The sequence below is a fragment of the Sinocyclocheilus rhinocerous genome, unplaced genomic scaffold (assembly GCF_001515625.1).
Source record: "Sinocyclocheilus rhinocerous isolate Xijiao unplaced genomic scaffold, SAMN03320098_v1.1 scaffold58, whole genome shotgun sequence".
In the NCBI taxonomy this organism is placed as follows: Eukaryota; Metazoa; Chordata; class Actinopteri; order Cypriniformes; family Cyprinidae; genus Sinocyclocheilus; species Sinocyclocheilus rhinocerous.
The window spans coordinates 192,721-211,156 of NW_015652310.1; the positions used below are offsets into that span (position 1 = coordinate 192,721).

General features: G+C 36.6%; 1 protein-coding gene across 2 annotated transcripts in view; it reads left to right on the top strand.

The window, feature by feature from the left end:
- The window catches only part of LOC107714785 (semaphorin-4B-like), a 69,974-nt gene extending 56,888 nt beyond the window's left edge, over positions 1-13,086 (top strand). For both annotated transcript variants that reach the window (XM_016520755.1, XM_016520754.1), the window contains exons 9-15: positions 5,144-5,325; positions 5,807-5,957; positions 7,381-7,591; positions 9,050-9,165; positions 9,581-9,738; positions 10,728-10,816; positions 11,102-13,086. In XM_016520755.1, the coding sequence (XP_016376241.1) occupies positions 5,144-5,325; positions 5,807-5,957; positions 7,381-7,591; positions 9,050-9,165; positions 9,581-9,738; positions 10,728-10,816; positions 11,102-11,865 (1,671 nt within the window). In that variant the 3' untranslated portion in view covers positions 11,866-13,086. The remainder of the gene's footprint in view (positions 1-5,143; positions 5,326-5,806; positions 5,958-7,380; positions 7,592-9,049; positions 9,166-9,580; positions 9,739-10,727; positions 10,817-11,101) is intronic.
- Positions 13,087-18,436: the final 5,350 nt, after the last annotated feature.

The following is an 18,436-nucleotide window of genomic DNA, read 5'->3' on the forward strand; positions in this document are numbered from 1 at the left end:
TTATACTGTACAGAAATGTTTAGGTTTATAGGTAGGAGTGGAATTAATAATTAATATTTTAATGCTATATTGTTACTAAAATGGTTATTTTCCTGCGTATTTCGGTCATTTGCGTTTTATATCCTTTATATATCGCTATAAAATGGGTAGGTTTAGGTTTGGGGGTAGGTTAAGGGGTCTAAAAATCTAATCGCTTATTGATTAAATGATAAAAAATGCACTGATACGAATGTCTTAATGATATAAAAGATACGTAAATATTTTTACGTTTTTTAGCTAAAAATACGTAGCGATTTGTATGTTTTAAACGTTGAAATACGTCTAAATTGTACGTTTTAGCATTAATAAAAACGTACAAAAATGTACGTTTTGTGCTTGTAAATGTTACGTATTAATACCTACGTATAAACATGAGACCAGGCTGAACAGTTAGTCCAACAGCAATGGGAATTTTCACTGTTTGTATTGATCTAGATAAAACAGATCTGCTTGTCTGTGTTTGATTGTTTAGACAGACTGAGTTGTGATAGCACCATCTTTATGAGGGAGTCATTGAATCATTCACTCAAATAATTTGTTTACTGATTAATTCAGGAACAAAGTAAGTGAATTTCTTTTTTAGTGAGCCATTAAATTGTTGACTTAACCAGTTTGTTCAAATCACTGATTCATTCAGTGACTCTCTTTGGGAGTCATTGACTCAACTGATTTGTTTAAACTGAGTTATTCAGTAACAAAACAAGTGTCTCGCTTTATAAGTAAGTCATTGAATCATTGCCTCAACCAATTTGTTGAAACAACTGATTTATCCAGGCATAAAATAAGCACCGGTGAGTGAGTCTTTGAATCATTCACTCAAACAGTTAATTGTAACCACACTGCTTTGAGACTCCTGACAATTAATTCAGCAACCCTGAATACAAGTCCATGGTCATCATTGCTGCTATGTGCCACGAAAATTGGTGTAATGAATTGTATGTATGCAACACTCTTTTCCGACTTGCTTTGTTAATATCTGTTGGTTTGAAATGATGGTTTTACAGATGGAGAACTGTATGCTGGCACAGTCAGTAACTTCCAAGGGAATAAACCCATCATTTACAAAAGCTTTGGCCAGGGCACAGCCTTAAAGACTGAAAACTCACTGAACTGAATTGTTGACTCAACCAGTTTGTTCAAACCACTGATTCATTCAGCGACTCTCTTTGTGAGTGAGTCATTGAATCATTGGCTCAACTGATTTGTTAAACTGAGTCATTCAGTAACAAAACAAGCATCTTGTTTTATAAGTAAGTAATTGAATCATTGCATCAACCAATTTGTTGAAACAATTGATTTATCTAGGGATGAAATAATCTCTGGTGAGTGAGTCTTTGAATCATTCACTCAAACAATTAGTTCTAACCACACTGCTCTGAGACACCTGACAGTTAATTCAACAACCCTGAATACAAGTCCACGACCATCATGGCCGGTACGTGCCACAAAAATTGGTACAATGTATTTATATCTGTTGGTTTGAAGTTATGGTTTTACAGATGGAGAACTGTATGCCAGCACAGTCAGTAACTTCCAAGGGAATGGACCCATCATTTACAAAAGCTTTGGCCAGGGCACAGCCTTAAAGACTGAAAACTCACTGAACTGAATTGTTGACTCAGCCAGTTTGTTCAAACCACTGATTCATTCAGCGACTCTCTTTATAAGTGAGTCATTGAATCATTGATTCAACTGATTTGTTTAAACTGAGCCACTCAGTAACAAAACAAGCATCTCGCTTTATGAGTAAGTCATTAAATCATTGCCTCAACCAATTTGTTGAAACAACTGATTTATCCAGGGATGAAAAAAGTACTTGTGAGTGAGTCATTGAATCATTCACTCAAACAATTAGTTCTAACCACGCTGCTTTGAGACACCTGAGAGTTAATTCAGCTGTGGACTTGTTTGAAACTACTTTCATTTAGAAGAGCAAAAATAGGCAAAGTAACAGTCAAATATATGTTTCTACATATTAACTACTGGTTAATTTAAAAGTACAAAAACTATTTTATATAATTGTACTGTTGGTCAGAATATCAGTATTGCTGTGCTGATATTACTAACAGAAGCTCTCTTGCTAATGTGATACTGATTAAACTATTTATATGTTGCTTGCAAAATATTCTATTTAGTCAAAATACACAAATAATTTTAACTGGCCGTCAGTGAAGAAAAATGACTTTGAGGTACAGAAGTGTAGTTATGGCATCTACAAGCAGGGGGTAACGGTGCTATGCTAACTTTGACCCCTTGGTATTTTCAAACAGTGATGACAGTGATGAATAGAAACATTCAGCGTTTGCCGTGTAGCTCATTCAAATAGGCTTTTTAAACCAGCTTCACTAAGGATAATTAACTAATGGTTTCTGTTTTCACACCAGCAAATTCACCAAGTGGCAGCCGATAGAAGGTTCACGCTCTCCTGTCTCCCTGCCTTGTAATATGGATTATCACACAGCCTGCATGAAATGCCTCCTGACAGTTAAATGGTTGCCATGCCAGGGGAATGTGGCCTGCTTATTTGCATCCAGTACCTTAAATATTATCCCAGGTTCCCTTTTTAGCATGCCCCATATTCCTCCTGCCAGATCCACTGGAGCCCAGCCATGAAGAAGGGAATGAAATGATTATGTTTATAGGCTGCATTTTCTTGGTATTGTACCTTATCTTCTCTCATATAGTAAACAAATGTAATGACTCCTGCAAAGCACATTAGTAGACTTAATTGTCTTGCATTCTTTGATGTGATACGCAACAAAGCCACGCTTACAGGCCGATGCACGAGTCCTTTCCTATCACATCTTTGACTTTTCTGAAATTTAATTTCCTTTGCTTATGCTCTTCGTCTCAAAGCAGTGCATTTGTGCACAAGGAGTGATCTGAATCTTAAGAGAGTCTCTACGTTGCCAGTCTCTACGTTGCCAGTTGGGTTAAAGCACTGACCCTGTCTGTTCTGAACGGTGCATGAGCGGAGTGAAACATCTGCAAGATTCATTTGCCTTCTCGTCTTGCTTTTGAAGTCCGAGAATGATTTCAATTCCGCTGCGCTTTCTATATTTCGGTTTCTTCTCTTTTTGACTCCTAACTTAATCAAGTGTCAGTATAATATGGATATTGGTGCAATTTTGCACTGATGACCATGTCAAATTCCAGTGGAAACTGTGATGCATGTAAGACTACCCATTTACGTACTGCAACAGTTCCTTATTGTTTTAAGATTCTTTCTGAATAGCACCTGGGGTTTGCGTTTGAAAGCGTACCATATCATTTACACTCAGAATGACAATGAGACAATGAGCAGAAGCTGTAATCCTTTCATTTCAATTTTAAAATGAATGGCATATGTGGAAGCTGCTGCATAAATGGCAACTCAGTTCCTACTGAGCAAAGCATTGAAAGGTGCATATATATATATATATATATATATATATATATAATTCTATAAAAATAGGGATGTTCACACACCTAACTATAACGATAACAACAAAGAGGAACAAGAAAAAAAAAATTCTAGCTCATGAAAGATAAAAACATTGACAACCAATCAGAAAGCGCTCAATTCGAGCTTAAGCATTTAAAGCCGCAGACGTCAAAACTGTGTGCAAACTTATAATAAACAGAATGTTACCATGCGTTGGTGTGGGCTCTAATATAGTTATCTTTATAGTTTTCGTTCTTGGTATGAACGGCTCTTAACTCAGCCCTCAGCTGTTCTAAACTCTGCTGTTCAATGATGGGTGGGAGTTTCCCTTTAAAAGATTTTATTGGAATGGGCTGTTGCCGTCCTGCTGGTAGGGGAAGGCGTTGTCCTGCGTGCTGGATTACAATAATATTATAATTAGAGGAAAGCTAATTTTCTTTGGAGAGCTGCTGAGATGGATGAATAAATATGGTGCTATTGGGACCTCTGCTTTACGTACCTCTGGCTGTCGTTCAGGCCATTTGTACTTCACATTTGTCTGTTTCTCTGCCCTGTTCTCTGCCCAAACATCTCTTTCTATTCTTGTCTTTGATTTTATCTCTCTGTCCATTTATTTGTTCAGCTGTTCAGTATGAAGTTCTGCTTGAGCGAGGGTTGACACTAATATAAAGCTGCTGTGAAAAACAAAAATATTTAGTTGATTCATGGTGTGGCTTTGTTCTTCTTTACCTGTGTCATAAGGTTTATTATCCAACCTCCCTTCATTTTTGTAATTTCCACTATACCTTTTCCTTAAAATGAAAGCATGATAAGGGAGAAGTTCAAGTCTAGTCAGTATTAGATTAAGCAATTGTCTTTGGTAATCCAAGAATTAATTACATAATTTCCTTATTTTCTTTCGTTGTTGTCATTTCATTGATGAAAATAAACTGAGGTACAGCTGGTGAAAGATTTGTGGTCAGCTGCATGCATATTCTGTAAGTTATTATGCTAAAAATGATTAGTTCTGCCTTTATATACGTTAATATAAACAGAACATTACTGTATGTTATATATGTTAAAATGCAAAACAGATCCATAACATTGCCCACTAAGGAGTAATTCTCATAACAGTCTGTTTTTTGTCTTCTGATAGACATTAAAGCCCTTGAATTATACTGCCTGTTTTGTTTTAAGGGACTTCGAAGTACCAAAGTTAAAGCCTTTACAACCCTCAGGGCCCCAATCACAAAAACGCACTGTTGTACTGAGCCTTAATGCACAACATGTGATAGAAGCTGCGGTCCTTGTCCAGTTCTAAGTCTTTATGTAATAGAATATGTTACAGATTTTATTGAATGCTGCCATTATGATCAGCATTTCCATTGGCTGCATCGGTTTGTTGGCATCGACAGCAGTTACTAAGTTCCCTCTTGTGGTCAGAAGTGCTCATAACAAGTATTTGCACATTTCCTCACTTCACATTCACATTCATGGCAATCTCTGAAGCAACTTCAGAGTATACATTTTGCCGGTGTTTGTGTGTTTTCTAGGACTTTGCATTGCTACAGTTGTATGCTGCCATTTGAGCTTCAGGAACTGAAAATATAAAAATAAAACCTCATTTAGAATATTAAAAAATACTATAACAGTATATACAAATGATACAAAAATAACCCTGATCTGTATGTATTGTCACAGGGTGACAAAGGTGGAGAGAGGGTTCTTCAGAAGAAATGGACAACTTTTCTGAAAGCGCAGCTCCTTTGTTCACTACCTGACGATGGGTTCCCTTTCAACATAATCCAGGACATGTTTGTACTGACCCCCAGCAAAGAGGCCTGGAAGAGTACTGTGTTTTATGGAGTCTTCACCTCACAATGGTAACGTATATCACCTGAAAAGCCATTTAGTATACAGATAACATAGTGCGTATAGTTGTAGCTATATTTGTGTTCCTTTGTAAACCTTTTAGAAATTCAGATTTCATTTCTGTTATTGAACCCTGCCTGGCACTCAACCAGACTGCTTTTGCGGTGCTTAGCGTAGGAGTTGTGGGTATTGATTGAGTGCATTAACATAGGGGCAAAAGATACAGGACAGGCAGGAGATGTCAGCGAGACTGCAGATGCTCAGAATAGCCTCCCTCTTGTGTCCGCCTACACACCTGTTATGTCTGAGGTTAAATGAGACATTTTTTGCATTTTGTGTGCAGTCAGATTTTTGAGCTGCTGTTACTCTTAAAGATGTGTGTCAGTGGGGTTGTTATTTTATGGAAGGTCTGTCTGTGTGCTTGGTTTGGTTTGCATGTGATTATGCATATGCAGATCAATTGTATAATGATTGTTGTGTTTGTGTGCGCAGGTACAAAGGTGCTTCAGGCAGCTCAGCTGTATGTGCATTCACTATGGACCAGGTCGAAGAGGCGTTTAATGGACGTTACCGGGAAGTTAATCGTGAGACGCAGCAGTGGTACACTTACAACCACCCAGTACCAGAACCCAGACCTGGAGCGGTAAGTTTTGTGTTCTCTTCAAAAACTACTGGATGGAGTGCAACAGAACAAAAGTGCAATGTTAGTTCAGGTTAGTAAAGGTTAGTTCACTCAAAAAACAAAACAAGGTCTGTCATTATTTACTCACCCTCAAGTAATTTCAAATCTGTATGACTCTCTTTATTCAGTTGAACACAAAGGAGATATTTTGAAGAATGTTGGAAACTAAAGAGTTTCCATTCCCACTGAATTCCATTGTATGGACAAAAAATACATTGGAAGTCAATGGGAGCTGAAAGAAACTCAGGTTTGAAACAAATGAGAATGAGTAAATGATGACAGAAATTTTTTGGTGAACATTTTAAGACAAGAAACACAAAGCAGCACTAGTAGACACAAAACAATGGCCAGACACAGGGTTGTGCAAAATTTGACTCGAATTCGAATCAAATTGGTCACATCCCACAGGAAGTGGAATTAGAATTGGAATGATTTACTGACCTGCAATTAAAAAAAAATTGAGGATATACTGTACATTCTGGGAAAATAAGTGTTGCTCTAGTCCACAAAAATTAATTTATTAAATACAATATTAATCAATTATTAAATGCTAAATATATACACTAACAAAAAAATTAAAATATTATATATATATAATTAATATATATTAATATAAGTGCAAATTATAAATGATAAAATATACAATTATAAAAATGCAAATAAAGCTAAGTAAAAGTAAAACTCAAATAAAAATGATTTTAAAAATCTAGTCAAACTAGTAAATTGGTGGATGATTACTTGACTTCTATCTGGTGTCTTATATTAAAATCAGCATGAAACGAAAATTGTGATTGTCTTTTCTTCCCTATTGTGATATATTTGCAAGTGAATTGGCTCTTAAAATGAAAAAAAAAAAAACATAACTTGTGTAATTGTAGGACGGGCCTGCATTTTTTTATGAAATGGGAATTGATAGGATGGTTGTCATTTGGTTATTGCAGCGATCTCACGTGAGTGACGGGCCGCTGGAATGGAGGAATTATTGCCCCCTCTTCACGACAGTGACAATGACATCAGAGAAGAGTTTCTAATAAACACTGCATAAAAAAACAAGAATTGTCCATTTTGATTTCACAGTGACTTGTATATAGAACATCTTATACATTGGTGATTGGCTGTAATGAGAATTTTGCATGCAAGTTCTAGCTACCAAGTTTAATTCTCAGACAGCATCTAGACCAAAACTTGTTCGACCGTGAGTTCAGGATATCTGAGTACAAGATATTTTTAATCACACTTTCAATCTGACTTAACATTGGTGTTTTTGTTGAAAGTTACATTGATTTTGGCTGCCACTCACCAAAAATCACTGATTGTGTTGTGAAAAAGAGAGATAGAGATATTGTGCAGTGTTTCTGAGGCGTCTTTTTCCATCTTCCTGCAGTGCATCACCAACACGGCCTGCGCCCAAGGGATCTCCTCCTCCCTGCACATGCCTGATAAAGTGCTGAACTTTGTGAAGGACCACTTCCTCATGGATAGCGTGATCCGCAGCCAGCCTCTGCTGCTCAAACGAAATGTGCGCTACACGCAGCTCGCTGTGCACAGAGTACAGGCTCTCCACAAGACATACGACGTGCTCTTCATCGGCACGGGTGAGAACTTAGACCACCGCATAGTATGCATGTAAAGCTCAGCATACTCAGTAAAACTAGAGTAGGCTTGACCTAATACAGTCTCAGTGAAACTGTGCCAGGTCAAGATCAAATTAGCTTTTTTGTTTAGCAGCTTACACCGGAGCAAATCTGATTTTATACTAATATTCCTGCATTAAAGGCTCTTTCATTCTTGCTCCAGTCCCCATTAGGATTGAACTAAGGGATTTTAGACTTGAGAAATCAAGACTTAATATCAAGCAACATGACTTTATCTTTTACTTTAGACATTCACACAGGTGTGTAACTACAGGTTGTGTAATTAAAGGGATAGTACACCCAAAAATGAAAAAGCTGTCATCATTTAGTCTTCCTCAAGTTGTTCAAACCAGTATGAATTTCTTTTTTTCTGCTGAACATAAAAGAAGATCTTTTGAAGAATGTGGGTAACCAAACAGTTTCTGGTCCCATGACTTCTATAGTATTTTTTTTTCATACTATGGAAGTCAATAGGAACCAGTGACTGTTTGCTTACCAACATTCTTCAAAATATCTTGTTCTTTTGTGTTCCACAGAAGAAAGAAACTCATACAGGTTTGGAACAACTTGAGAGCGAGTAAATGATTGCAATTTAAATTTTGGGGTGTACTATCCTTTTAAACAAGCTGTGTTTCAACACAGAGTGGATCCATGAAAATTTGGGCTGATTTCAACTACGAGACTTCACTGGGGAAAAAATATTTAGGCCTAAATTTAAGATTTATGTATGAAATTTCCATCCATTTGGATTACACAGTTTTAACAAACTAATAAGATGCATATTTATCAGTCATACATAAATTAAACAGGTAAGACTTCCGTAATAGTACTAATAAATACAGATGGATACAGAGATGGCGCCGACGCTGATGGCTGCCTCCAAATGGGGTTTAACTTAACAATAACCATTTTATTTATCATCTATAAATCCAATTTATTTCAGTCTCATACACTTTCTAATTGAATACTGCTTGTTCCACAGCTAGGCATATTTTAATCATATTCAGTGGTTTTAAATGAAAACAAAAAAAATATTATTTTCACGATTAAAGGTTTCATTTTGAATGTATGATTATTGAAAAAAAATGCAAATAGTTAATAATAAACTATGCCATGATTGTGTGTGTCTCAAATTTAGGCCTTTTTTTCTGAGGGTTGGGTCGTGGTGGAAAGAAATCTGTGAAGTAATAAATATCCCTTGTTGTGCTAATCCATTTGTAAGAGTTTTGACTAGCTACTGATTTTTAGTTTCATGAGTTAGCTTCCTTTAGTTAAGATGATTTTCCCAGCGATACTGTATGGCAACTAGCCACTTTCCACTTGTCACAACTTGCAATATACTTAATGTTATGCTACCTGTTATCAAAATGGCCCAGGCCCTTAAGTACATCGTCTCACATCACTTGTGTTATTTTTCAGATGACGGCAGGATCCACAAAGCCATCAACGTTAAGAACAAGATGTATATCATTGAAGAGCTGGTGATTTTTCCCGAGCCTCAGTCTGTACAACACATCGAACTGGATGATGAGAAGGTACATTTTACTCTTAAACTCATCTTCTTTGCATTTGTTATGCGCACTTGAGAACGTAATGCATTAGTGAAATGACAGCGTGGCAGGCAAAGGGACCCTTCAGCCATTGCGATAGTGAGGCCTGGAAGGGAGATAATCGCATCCCTGTTTCCTCTCTGAGGAACTGTGAACAGATGGGAAACAAACAGCGTCTGCTCTTTCTGTACACTACTCAGTCTATACTTTATCTGTATGTGTTACACCATAATAACTATTTTAAAAAGGCTTATTACCACTGTCAGTGCAATTATCATGTATTAACATTTACTTTATGCATACCAAGCGTCTTTCTACATAAGTTCTGTAGATAGGCTGTCCTAAGGAGCGGCCGTCCTGAGAAGGTGTCTTATTTCTGTTGTGTTTGCATTTCCAACAGGGGCTGTTGTTTGTGTCCAGCTATTCTGGGCTGGTTGAAATCCCTCTTGCCAACTGCTCTAACTACCAGAGCTGTGGAGAGTGTGTGCTGTCTAGAGATCCTTACTGTGCCTGGACAGGGAAGCAGTGTTCAAATATCAAATATGCGCCAACTAAGAGGTTAGTACATTTCCATTACTTGCTCTCGCATCCAACTATTGCACTTCAATTTGTACATTAAGAAGTTTAAACCTGTATTAAATTACAAGTTTCAAACATTAACATATAGATTTGTTTCACAAAACACAAATGAATGAATTCTAGAACTATATGGTACGCTGTGGTGTAACCATAAAAAGGCAAACAATTAAAAAAATTTTTTTTTTTCCTTACCTTTTGAGTGTATAATTTTTTTTTTTTTAGTTTTTAAATATATTTTAAAATATATATTTTTTTATATCATGAATTGATTATTCATAAGCATCATTACGTTTTTGACATTTTACAACCTGGGCTAAACTTCTTTGACAAATGTGACCATGGACCACAAAACCAGTCATAAGTCGCTGGGGTATATTTTTAGCAATAGCCAAAAAAACATTGTATGGGTCAGAATTATCGATTTTTCTTTTATGCCAAAAATCATTAGGATATTAAGTAAAGTTCATGTTCCATGAAGATATTTTGTAAATTTCCTACCATAAATATATCAAAACTTAATTTTTGATTAGTAATATGCATTGCTAAGAACTTCATTTGGACAACTTTAAAGGCGATTTTCTCAGTATTTAGATTTTTTTTGCACCCTCAGATTCCAGATATTCAAATAGTTGTATCTCAGCCAAATATTGTCCTATCCTAACAAACCATACATCAATGGAAAGCTTATTTATTCAGCATTCAGATGTATGTATAAATCTCAATTTAAAAAAATTGACCCTTATGACTGGACTTATTGACCTTGACACACATTCATGAGGGTTTGCAAGGATGCTCCATAATGCTCATTGACATAATTTCCTGTTCTTTGCACCACATGACTTATATTTGTCCTTGCTAAGTGTTAATTTCTTTCCAAATTAAATTAATAAATAAATAAAAATCTTACTGACCCCAGACTTGAACAGATGAATTTAATTTTCATCTTACCCCTGCTCTTTTCTTTATAGTCAGTGGCAACAAGATGTAGATGACGCCAACACTGCAGTATGCAAAATGGCAATGGCTAGCCCTCGTTCTGCAAAACCAACCCCACCACGTGAGTAACAGCCATGCTTTACAATACCTAACCCCCATATGAATCAATATTTGAAGAACTTATTTCCAACAAACCACAAAGTGCTGTAGAGTGCATGAGGTTAAGACAAGCTGTTACAGTTACAAAAGCACTGTGGCATGTGGCATGACCAAATGCATTTACATAGCGCCTCCGGCAATGCGCTCTGATAGACTCTAAGCAATTGAAGTGGTTGAGTGGTGGTTTGCTAATATGGGAGATAAATGTTTGATTTACTAGTAACTAATAAGACCATCTAACCCACAGGTGTTCCATCATGCCATGTGGTACAAATACCAGCCAACACATTTACGGTTCTTCCCTGCAAGCTGCGATCTAACTTGGCTGAGAGGCGATGGGAGTACAGTCACACCGCCGAGCGATTCGTCTATCCTAGTCCTGACGGTGGGCTGGTGGTTGTAGCCCAAGTGGAGAGGGAGGAGATCTACCAATGTTGGTCAGAAGAAGGTGGCTACCGACAACTTCTGGCCAATTATTGTGTCAAAGCGGATCACGAAAGCACCACTCTGACTGGACGTTCCCGAACGCAGTTGGTACCCCAAGGGGAAGCGATTATCCTGCCCGGGGAAACATGGTCGCCGGAAAAAACCAAAACGTACTGGAATGAGTTGATCGTTGTGTGTGCCTTACTGGTGTTTTCCCTGGTGGTCCTGTCGCTGTTCGTGGCATACAGGAACCAAGACAGGATGAAGTCCATGCTGAAGGAAGGCGAGTGCCCCAACATGCAACAGAAGAAACCGCGAATTCCAGGGAAGCACACGGAAAGCCTTCCATTAAATGGCAACAACATCCCGCCCTCTGTGTCTGACCACAAGGGCTACCAGACGCTCAATGATAACTACATCTGCAGCACTCCCACCCACGAATGCTCCTCACCTGAGAACAGCAAGAGCTTCTCAGAATCCGAAAAGAGACCTTTGAACTTAAAGGAGAGCCACGTTGAGATCTCACCGACTTGCCCGCGGCCTCGAGTGCGACTGGGCTCGGAGATCAAAGACTCGATCGTTTAAGTCTGTTTGGGATGACTGTTAAAAAAAAGTGGCCTCTGAACTGAACAGCACCAAGGGAGGGACAGACTGAAAATGACTGGAAACATACCATCACTGGGCTTTATTTTGCACTTTGTCTCCTCTCATTTTGTCTTGGTGATCTGTTCACATTTCTCAGTCACTGCCAAGTCTGTGAAGCACCCAGAGCCACACTGAGTGGGACGCAAGGCCTAGAGTACACATTGAAAAAGAATAGTGGGCATTGCGAGGCATGCCGATCCAGTCGTCCCACCCGGTCCGTCCAAAAATGTCTGGTGGCATCTGTGTGAAAGCAATACGATGCCCTCAGGGTTCACTAACCTGTCATGCTCCCATCTCATCCCTGCCGCGTAGAGTTGCTCATCCTGTGAACGAGAAGGCGAAAATTCAAACTTTAGTCAACAATAGAGTCTCTGCTAAACATAGTGCCTGAGGTGAGATGATTAGCTGACATTTCAACACAATATAAGGCGTAGTGGTGCATCAAAAGCTTTGATGATATATGCAAAACCTTTGCACAGTATATCATCACGACCTCAGCACATAGCAGGCATACTATGCAAATCACATAAAGGAGAAGCATCTTGTAGAGAGCTAACAAACAGCACACGGCTGTCCTAGAACAATAAGTGATGCCACGACCTCAGTATTCTACACAGCTTCTCAGAGGTACACACGTTAAATAAAGTATGCAAGATTGAGGCATATAAAGAGCCCGCAGTGTGTAGAGAACTCCAAAGAAGGCATGTTAGCAATACTATGAGTATGTCTAAGGCACAAATTACATTCTGAAGACGCAGGAATTTGAATATCTCTATGTTCCTTATACCCCCAACCAAAATCAGTTGCTACCAGTGATAGACCATTTAAACCAGTGGTTCTCAACCTTTTTGACTCCAAAGCCCCTCATAGTCCACAAGATCATTTGAGGAGCCCGTGACTTTTGCAGTTGTCCATTATTTACTACTCACAATTTCTACCTGATAAAATACTGTATATTCAATAGAAAAATGCCCATGGAATTTTAATTAAATTACACGACCTTTCCAGGTCTAGAAATCTAGAAAATGAAATGAGGCTTTCTCATATGTCTAAGGTTTTGGAATTCTGGTTCTACAAAGACAAAGGAGGTGATTTGAAATAGAAATAACTTGATGATTAGTTTGTTTGACTTATTTTAATGTTTAATTTGTCTTATTTTTAATTGTTTGAAGTCATTTTGAGAACCACTGATTTAAAGGGATAGTTCATGCACAAATGAAAATTATGTCATAATTTACTCACCCTACAAATGTCAAATGAAAGTCAATGGCTTCTAGTGTTGTTTTCAACCCCACTTGGACAAAAACAGCAGAAACATTCTTCAAAATATATCTATTTGTGTTCCACAGAAGAAAAAGGTCATACAGGTTTGGAACAATATGAGAGTGAGTAAATGATGACAGTTTTCAATTTCAGCTGACCTTGAAGTAGTGCATAATACAGTAAATGGAAATGACCAAACGTCTCGAGATTGTTTACTCATTCAAATTGGTTGTTGTGCCAAAAATTTTTAGTGAACCATTTCAGATCTCTTTGGATCTGTCAAGAACTATGTTCTCTTGACTCGAAAGTGTACTTTGTTCAGATTAAAGACATTTATTGCCATGTTGTAAATTCGAATGATGAATTTGCATTCGGACAGAATGAAAACGTGTGGTTAGACTTTACATGCCAATTTTACGCTAAGCTATGAGATCTATGCTCCCGAAGAGTGTAAAGTGACCAGCAGATTTTTTTTTCCATGAAAAAGTGCCATGTTCACTGCAACACCTTAAGTCAAAGCAGGCTAACAGATGTTTTTGGGTGGGAGCAATGACATATATGTATATGAAACAGCCCGTTATAAATCGTCAGCTGCCAAGAGTGTCATACAAAAAAGTACAGAACTTGGCTGTTGCAAAGCAATGGGGATGGAAACCACAAAACAAGACACAAATGTAAGTTACTATAGCATAGAATCAACATAAGGATCCATGTAAAAATGTATATTAACGGCACACACAAAAAAATAAAAAAATGTCTATTTCCAGTAAAATTCCCAAAGACAAGCATTGTATATTGCACCACAAATGTGTGTAATATTTCATCGCCATTGATCTTTAAAGATCACACAGACATCTGTATTGTGAATGTAGTTATGTATTGATTGAAAGTGTTCCAAAATGATTCTTTCAATAGAAACATTGTGTCTTATTTGAATTTGTGGACATTTACTTTTACATGATCTGATGGACAATGACTTTGATCACAAAGTTGTATAATTGTATTTGTAAGGGGAAGTAGTGAATGGCTTTTAATGTTTTTGACATTTGACATTGCTTTTTTTCTTTACAGAATGCATTACAATTCTTTTTTTTCCTCTTATCTTTGCACAGAATGTGGAAATGGTTCAAATGGAAATGCCTGGGAATGAATGTTCTCTTGACATTGCTGTAGCAAGTACCAACTGAATGGTTTTGTTAATGCCTCCGAGCTAGATTTTGTGACTCAAAGGGTATGCGGGAAAACAAATGTAATCTTGTAGCGTTTTTGTGATTCAAACATGTGAACAAAAAGCAAACCTCACATGCATGTCTGCTCTGGTGGACTACACAGTAGAATTACCTATAGTACATGTAAAGTCGCAAACCACTGTATATTGAATGGTCGTCTGTGCAACAGACCACTGCAAGGGTATGTCTCCACTGTGCTAATTAATATCTACAGAGGTCCCCTAATATATATAATCACACACACAAAACACTTACCGACTATATTTAAAGCACAAAAAAAGAAGAAAAAAAAACAATGTATTTGTAATAATGATATAACTGTTTTACATATACTCAGACCTCTGTTTGAAAATCACTTTCAAAATGTCATGCAAAAATCATTTAAAATGTAAGCAAATTTGCTTACATTTTTCAGTACGTCATCTGATTATTATCACTAGCGTGCCGTTTTACAGAGTAGACCATGTGAAAACTTCACTGTACATCAGCTGCTACCTACAAGCGGTAGATTTAGTCACGTATATATAGTCACATATTTCAGTGCTGAACTGACTCAGACATAAGAGTTACTGGACTGTAGTGGTCCGCTACACTCTTAAATGCTCAGATACATTCTTTATAATGGCGCACCAAGATGCTCTGACCTATTGTAAGTTAATGTCTTGTAAACTTTAATGTAAAGGTGTATTTGTACATTTTGCTGCCAATGTAAAGAAAAAAAAACTGTTGTGAAATGTATTTTTTGTATTATACATCACTACTGTTTTGTTGTTTTTATTATATTGTACATAAAAGCACTTTAATTTTAATTTTTTAAATAAAAGAAATAAAACCACTGGTTTGTACTGATTCAACATTATTTGGGTCAATTACAGTTACAGTTGTGAAACTTGCAGTGGCATAGAACTATTACACACACACACTGCTGGTCAAAAGTTTGGACTAATTAAGATTTTTAAAAGGAGTCCTATAAATGCAAGGCTGCATTTATTTAATGAAATATATAGTAAAAACAATAATATTGTGGCATTATTGTTATAACTGTATTCTGTTTTAATACATTTTAAAATGTGATTTATTCCTGTGATGGCACAGCTGAATTTTCAGCAGCCATTACTCAAGTCTTTAGTGTCATATGATCCTTACGAAATCATTCTTTGGTGGCTCAATTATTATTTATTTGTGCTCAATAATTAACAATCATCCTTATTAATGTTGAAATCAGTTTTTGCTGCTTTCAAAAGCAATGTTCAAAAGTATTTATTTGAAATGGGAATCTTTTGTAACATTATAAATGTCTTTACTGTGACTTTTGATCAATTTAACGTGTCCTTAAAGTATAAAGGTTGTTTTTTTCTTACCAACCCCAAACTTTTGAATGGTACTATATAAGTATTTCCACAAAAATATTAAGAAGGAAAAAATATGAATTATTAATTATTATTATCATGTTACACTGAAGACTGGAGAAATGGCTGCTGAAAGTTCAGCTTTGCCATCACAGTATGCCAGTATGCCATCACAATGAATTACATCTTACAATAAAACAGTTATTTAAATTGTAACAATATTAAATATAATAATATTACTGTTTTTACTGTATTTTAATTAAATAAATTCAGCCTTGGTGAGCATAAGAGACTTTAAAAAAAAAATCTAATTATTTTCTAATTATAATTATTCTAAACATTTTTGGTCCCCAAGAGGAAAACAATTTACAAATCATAGCTACTAAGTGAAAAATGTAAAAATTGAGAGAGTTTTGTGTGAGGGGTAGGTTTAGGGGTAGGGAAAGGGGATAGAAAATACAGTTTGTACAGTATAAAAATCATTGTCTATGGAATGTCCCCATAAAACATGGAAACCCAACGTGTGTGTGTGTGTTTGTGTGTGTGTGTGTGTGTGTGTGTGTGTGTCTGTTATTCCCTATGTTATAGGGACCAACAAGGATAGTAACACCAATAATTTATAAATCATATTAAGTTTTTTTGTTTGTTTGTTTGTTTTTTGAAAATGTTTTCTGTGAGGGGATATGTGTGTGTGTAAGTTGATGTCACTATTGCCAACCACTACCACTCAAGGGGTCAGCTGATATATTTATGGTTTTATAGGTTCTCTTTTCATAGGTTGATTTGTATGGAAATTTCCAATATAAATATTACTGTACCTTCTTAAATTTTTTCATTGTAGCACTAGCACCTCAAAAGAGATTTGCGCCATCTGCTCAAGTGCATGGGCTCTTAATTTTACTGTAATAATGCTGCCATCATGTGGCCATTGTTGGTATACGACACAGTTATCCTTTTTTTATATTTTATATTTCACTAGCCGCAATGGTTATCCTCTTGTTTCTTCCAGGTTAAATAAAGTAACAAACAGTAGGTGACATATCAACACGATGCTCATATTGGTAATGTAAATAATTAGGTTCCTCTCAGGTAATCCCGCTTTACGTGCGTGTGTGTCACAGTGACGCAGGTTAAAAGTTAACTATTTTGACTAAATCTTGTAAACTCTTGAGTTAGTTTAAGATTTAGGTGCGGTGCACTGTTTGCACAATGACACATCCAAAGAGAGATGAGGAAAAATAATAATAGCCTATACATTCAGAAAGGAATGCCTTTAGGATATTTGTTTACTTTTGTAGTTTCCTTTAAGATAGTTAGTTTTTATTAATGGCAATCTGTGTGCAATTCGGCGAAAATATCTTTGAATTGTATGGAAGACGAGTACAGCTAACAATATGTGGCGTGAACATTACCAAACAAAGGCAGGCAAATGTCCTTCAGCAGATAAAGACCAGTCCACACCTGGAAAGGAAATAAAAGTGCAGGCGCTTTCCACAGATGAAACCGCACTGGACGACGCACTGTACGATTTGTGATGTCATATTGGTAAAGATGTCTGATAGGCCTCATATCTTTTAAATAATTTTATTATAGTCGTTATATCTATTCGAAAAAGACTATCCAATGACACACTAACTTGAGTTCAACTTGTTACAATGCGTGATAATGAGCGATCATCCAATCACTCATGCCTTCATCTAAATAAGCTGCCTGTAGTTTCAGCGTGAGGTTTCTGCGCACCTGTTGGTGATGTACATGTTAGATCACGAACCTTTAGAGTTCATTTCTCTTCACACTTTCGTCTTTTCTTTTCGTCTTTTTTATCACTTCCACGTTTTCGGAGCATTATCTTTGTACACGGGTGTATTTTGTATAACCGTTTGTTTGTCCTCGTTCAATGAAAATATGAACCAAGCTGACCTTCGGAGACTTTTTGCAGCATGTGATGGGAATAAGTCAGGAAGAGTCGAATACGAGGACTTTACCATTGTTTGCCGAGAGCTTAATGTCCCTGCTGACGAGATCAGGACTTTATTCAACAAGTTTGATCTGGACGGAGATGGATACATTAACTTTAACGATTTTTCGTCAAGCTTTCATGAAGTTTCCGAAGCCCTCAATTTGGCCTTGTTGGGAAATAGTTTACAAAGTCAGAGAAGCGCTTGGGATGAGTTTGAAAACGCATTAGACGGAGATGTGGCCTTTTATTTGGGAAGGTAGCTATATTTTGACTTGTGAAGTTCAGAGTCACTTATTTTGATAAACATTTACTGACAAAAGAGAAGCCAAAAGAAGATGTAATCTTTTTTTTTTTTAAGTTTTAAAACATTTTCAAGTTAAACAATTAAGTATCATAGCGTGTTATTTTTTTAACCCAAAGAGTGTTTTTAAGGCAATTTTAATAACAAAGGGCTTTAAGTATTTTAATTAATTTTTTATTTTAAATTGGTCATCTTGCTGCCCCTTGAATATTTTCAGGATTGAGACCATTATAGAATTTAATACAATACGGCAGTATGTGCGATAAGATTGTAATGCTCAATATCATATTAATGAATCAACAATTGTGAAATTTGCATGTATTGCATTTTATGGAGGACGGAAGCACTGGCCTTTTTTTTTTTTTTTTTTTTTAGTGTTTCTAATGTTTTGTTAAAAAGGCCCACAATC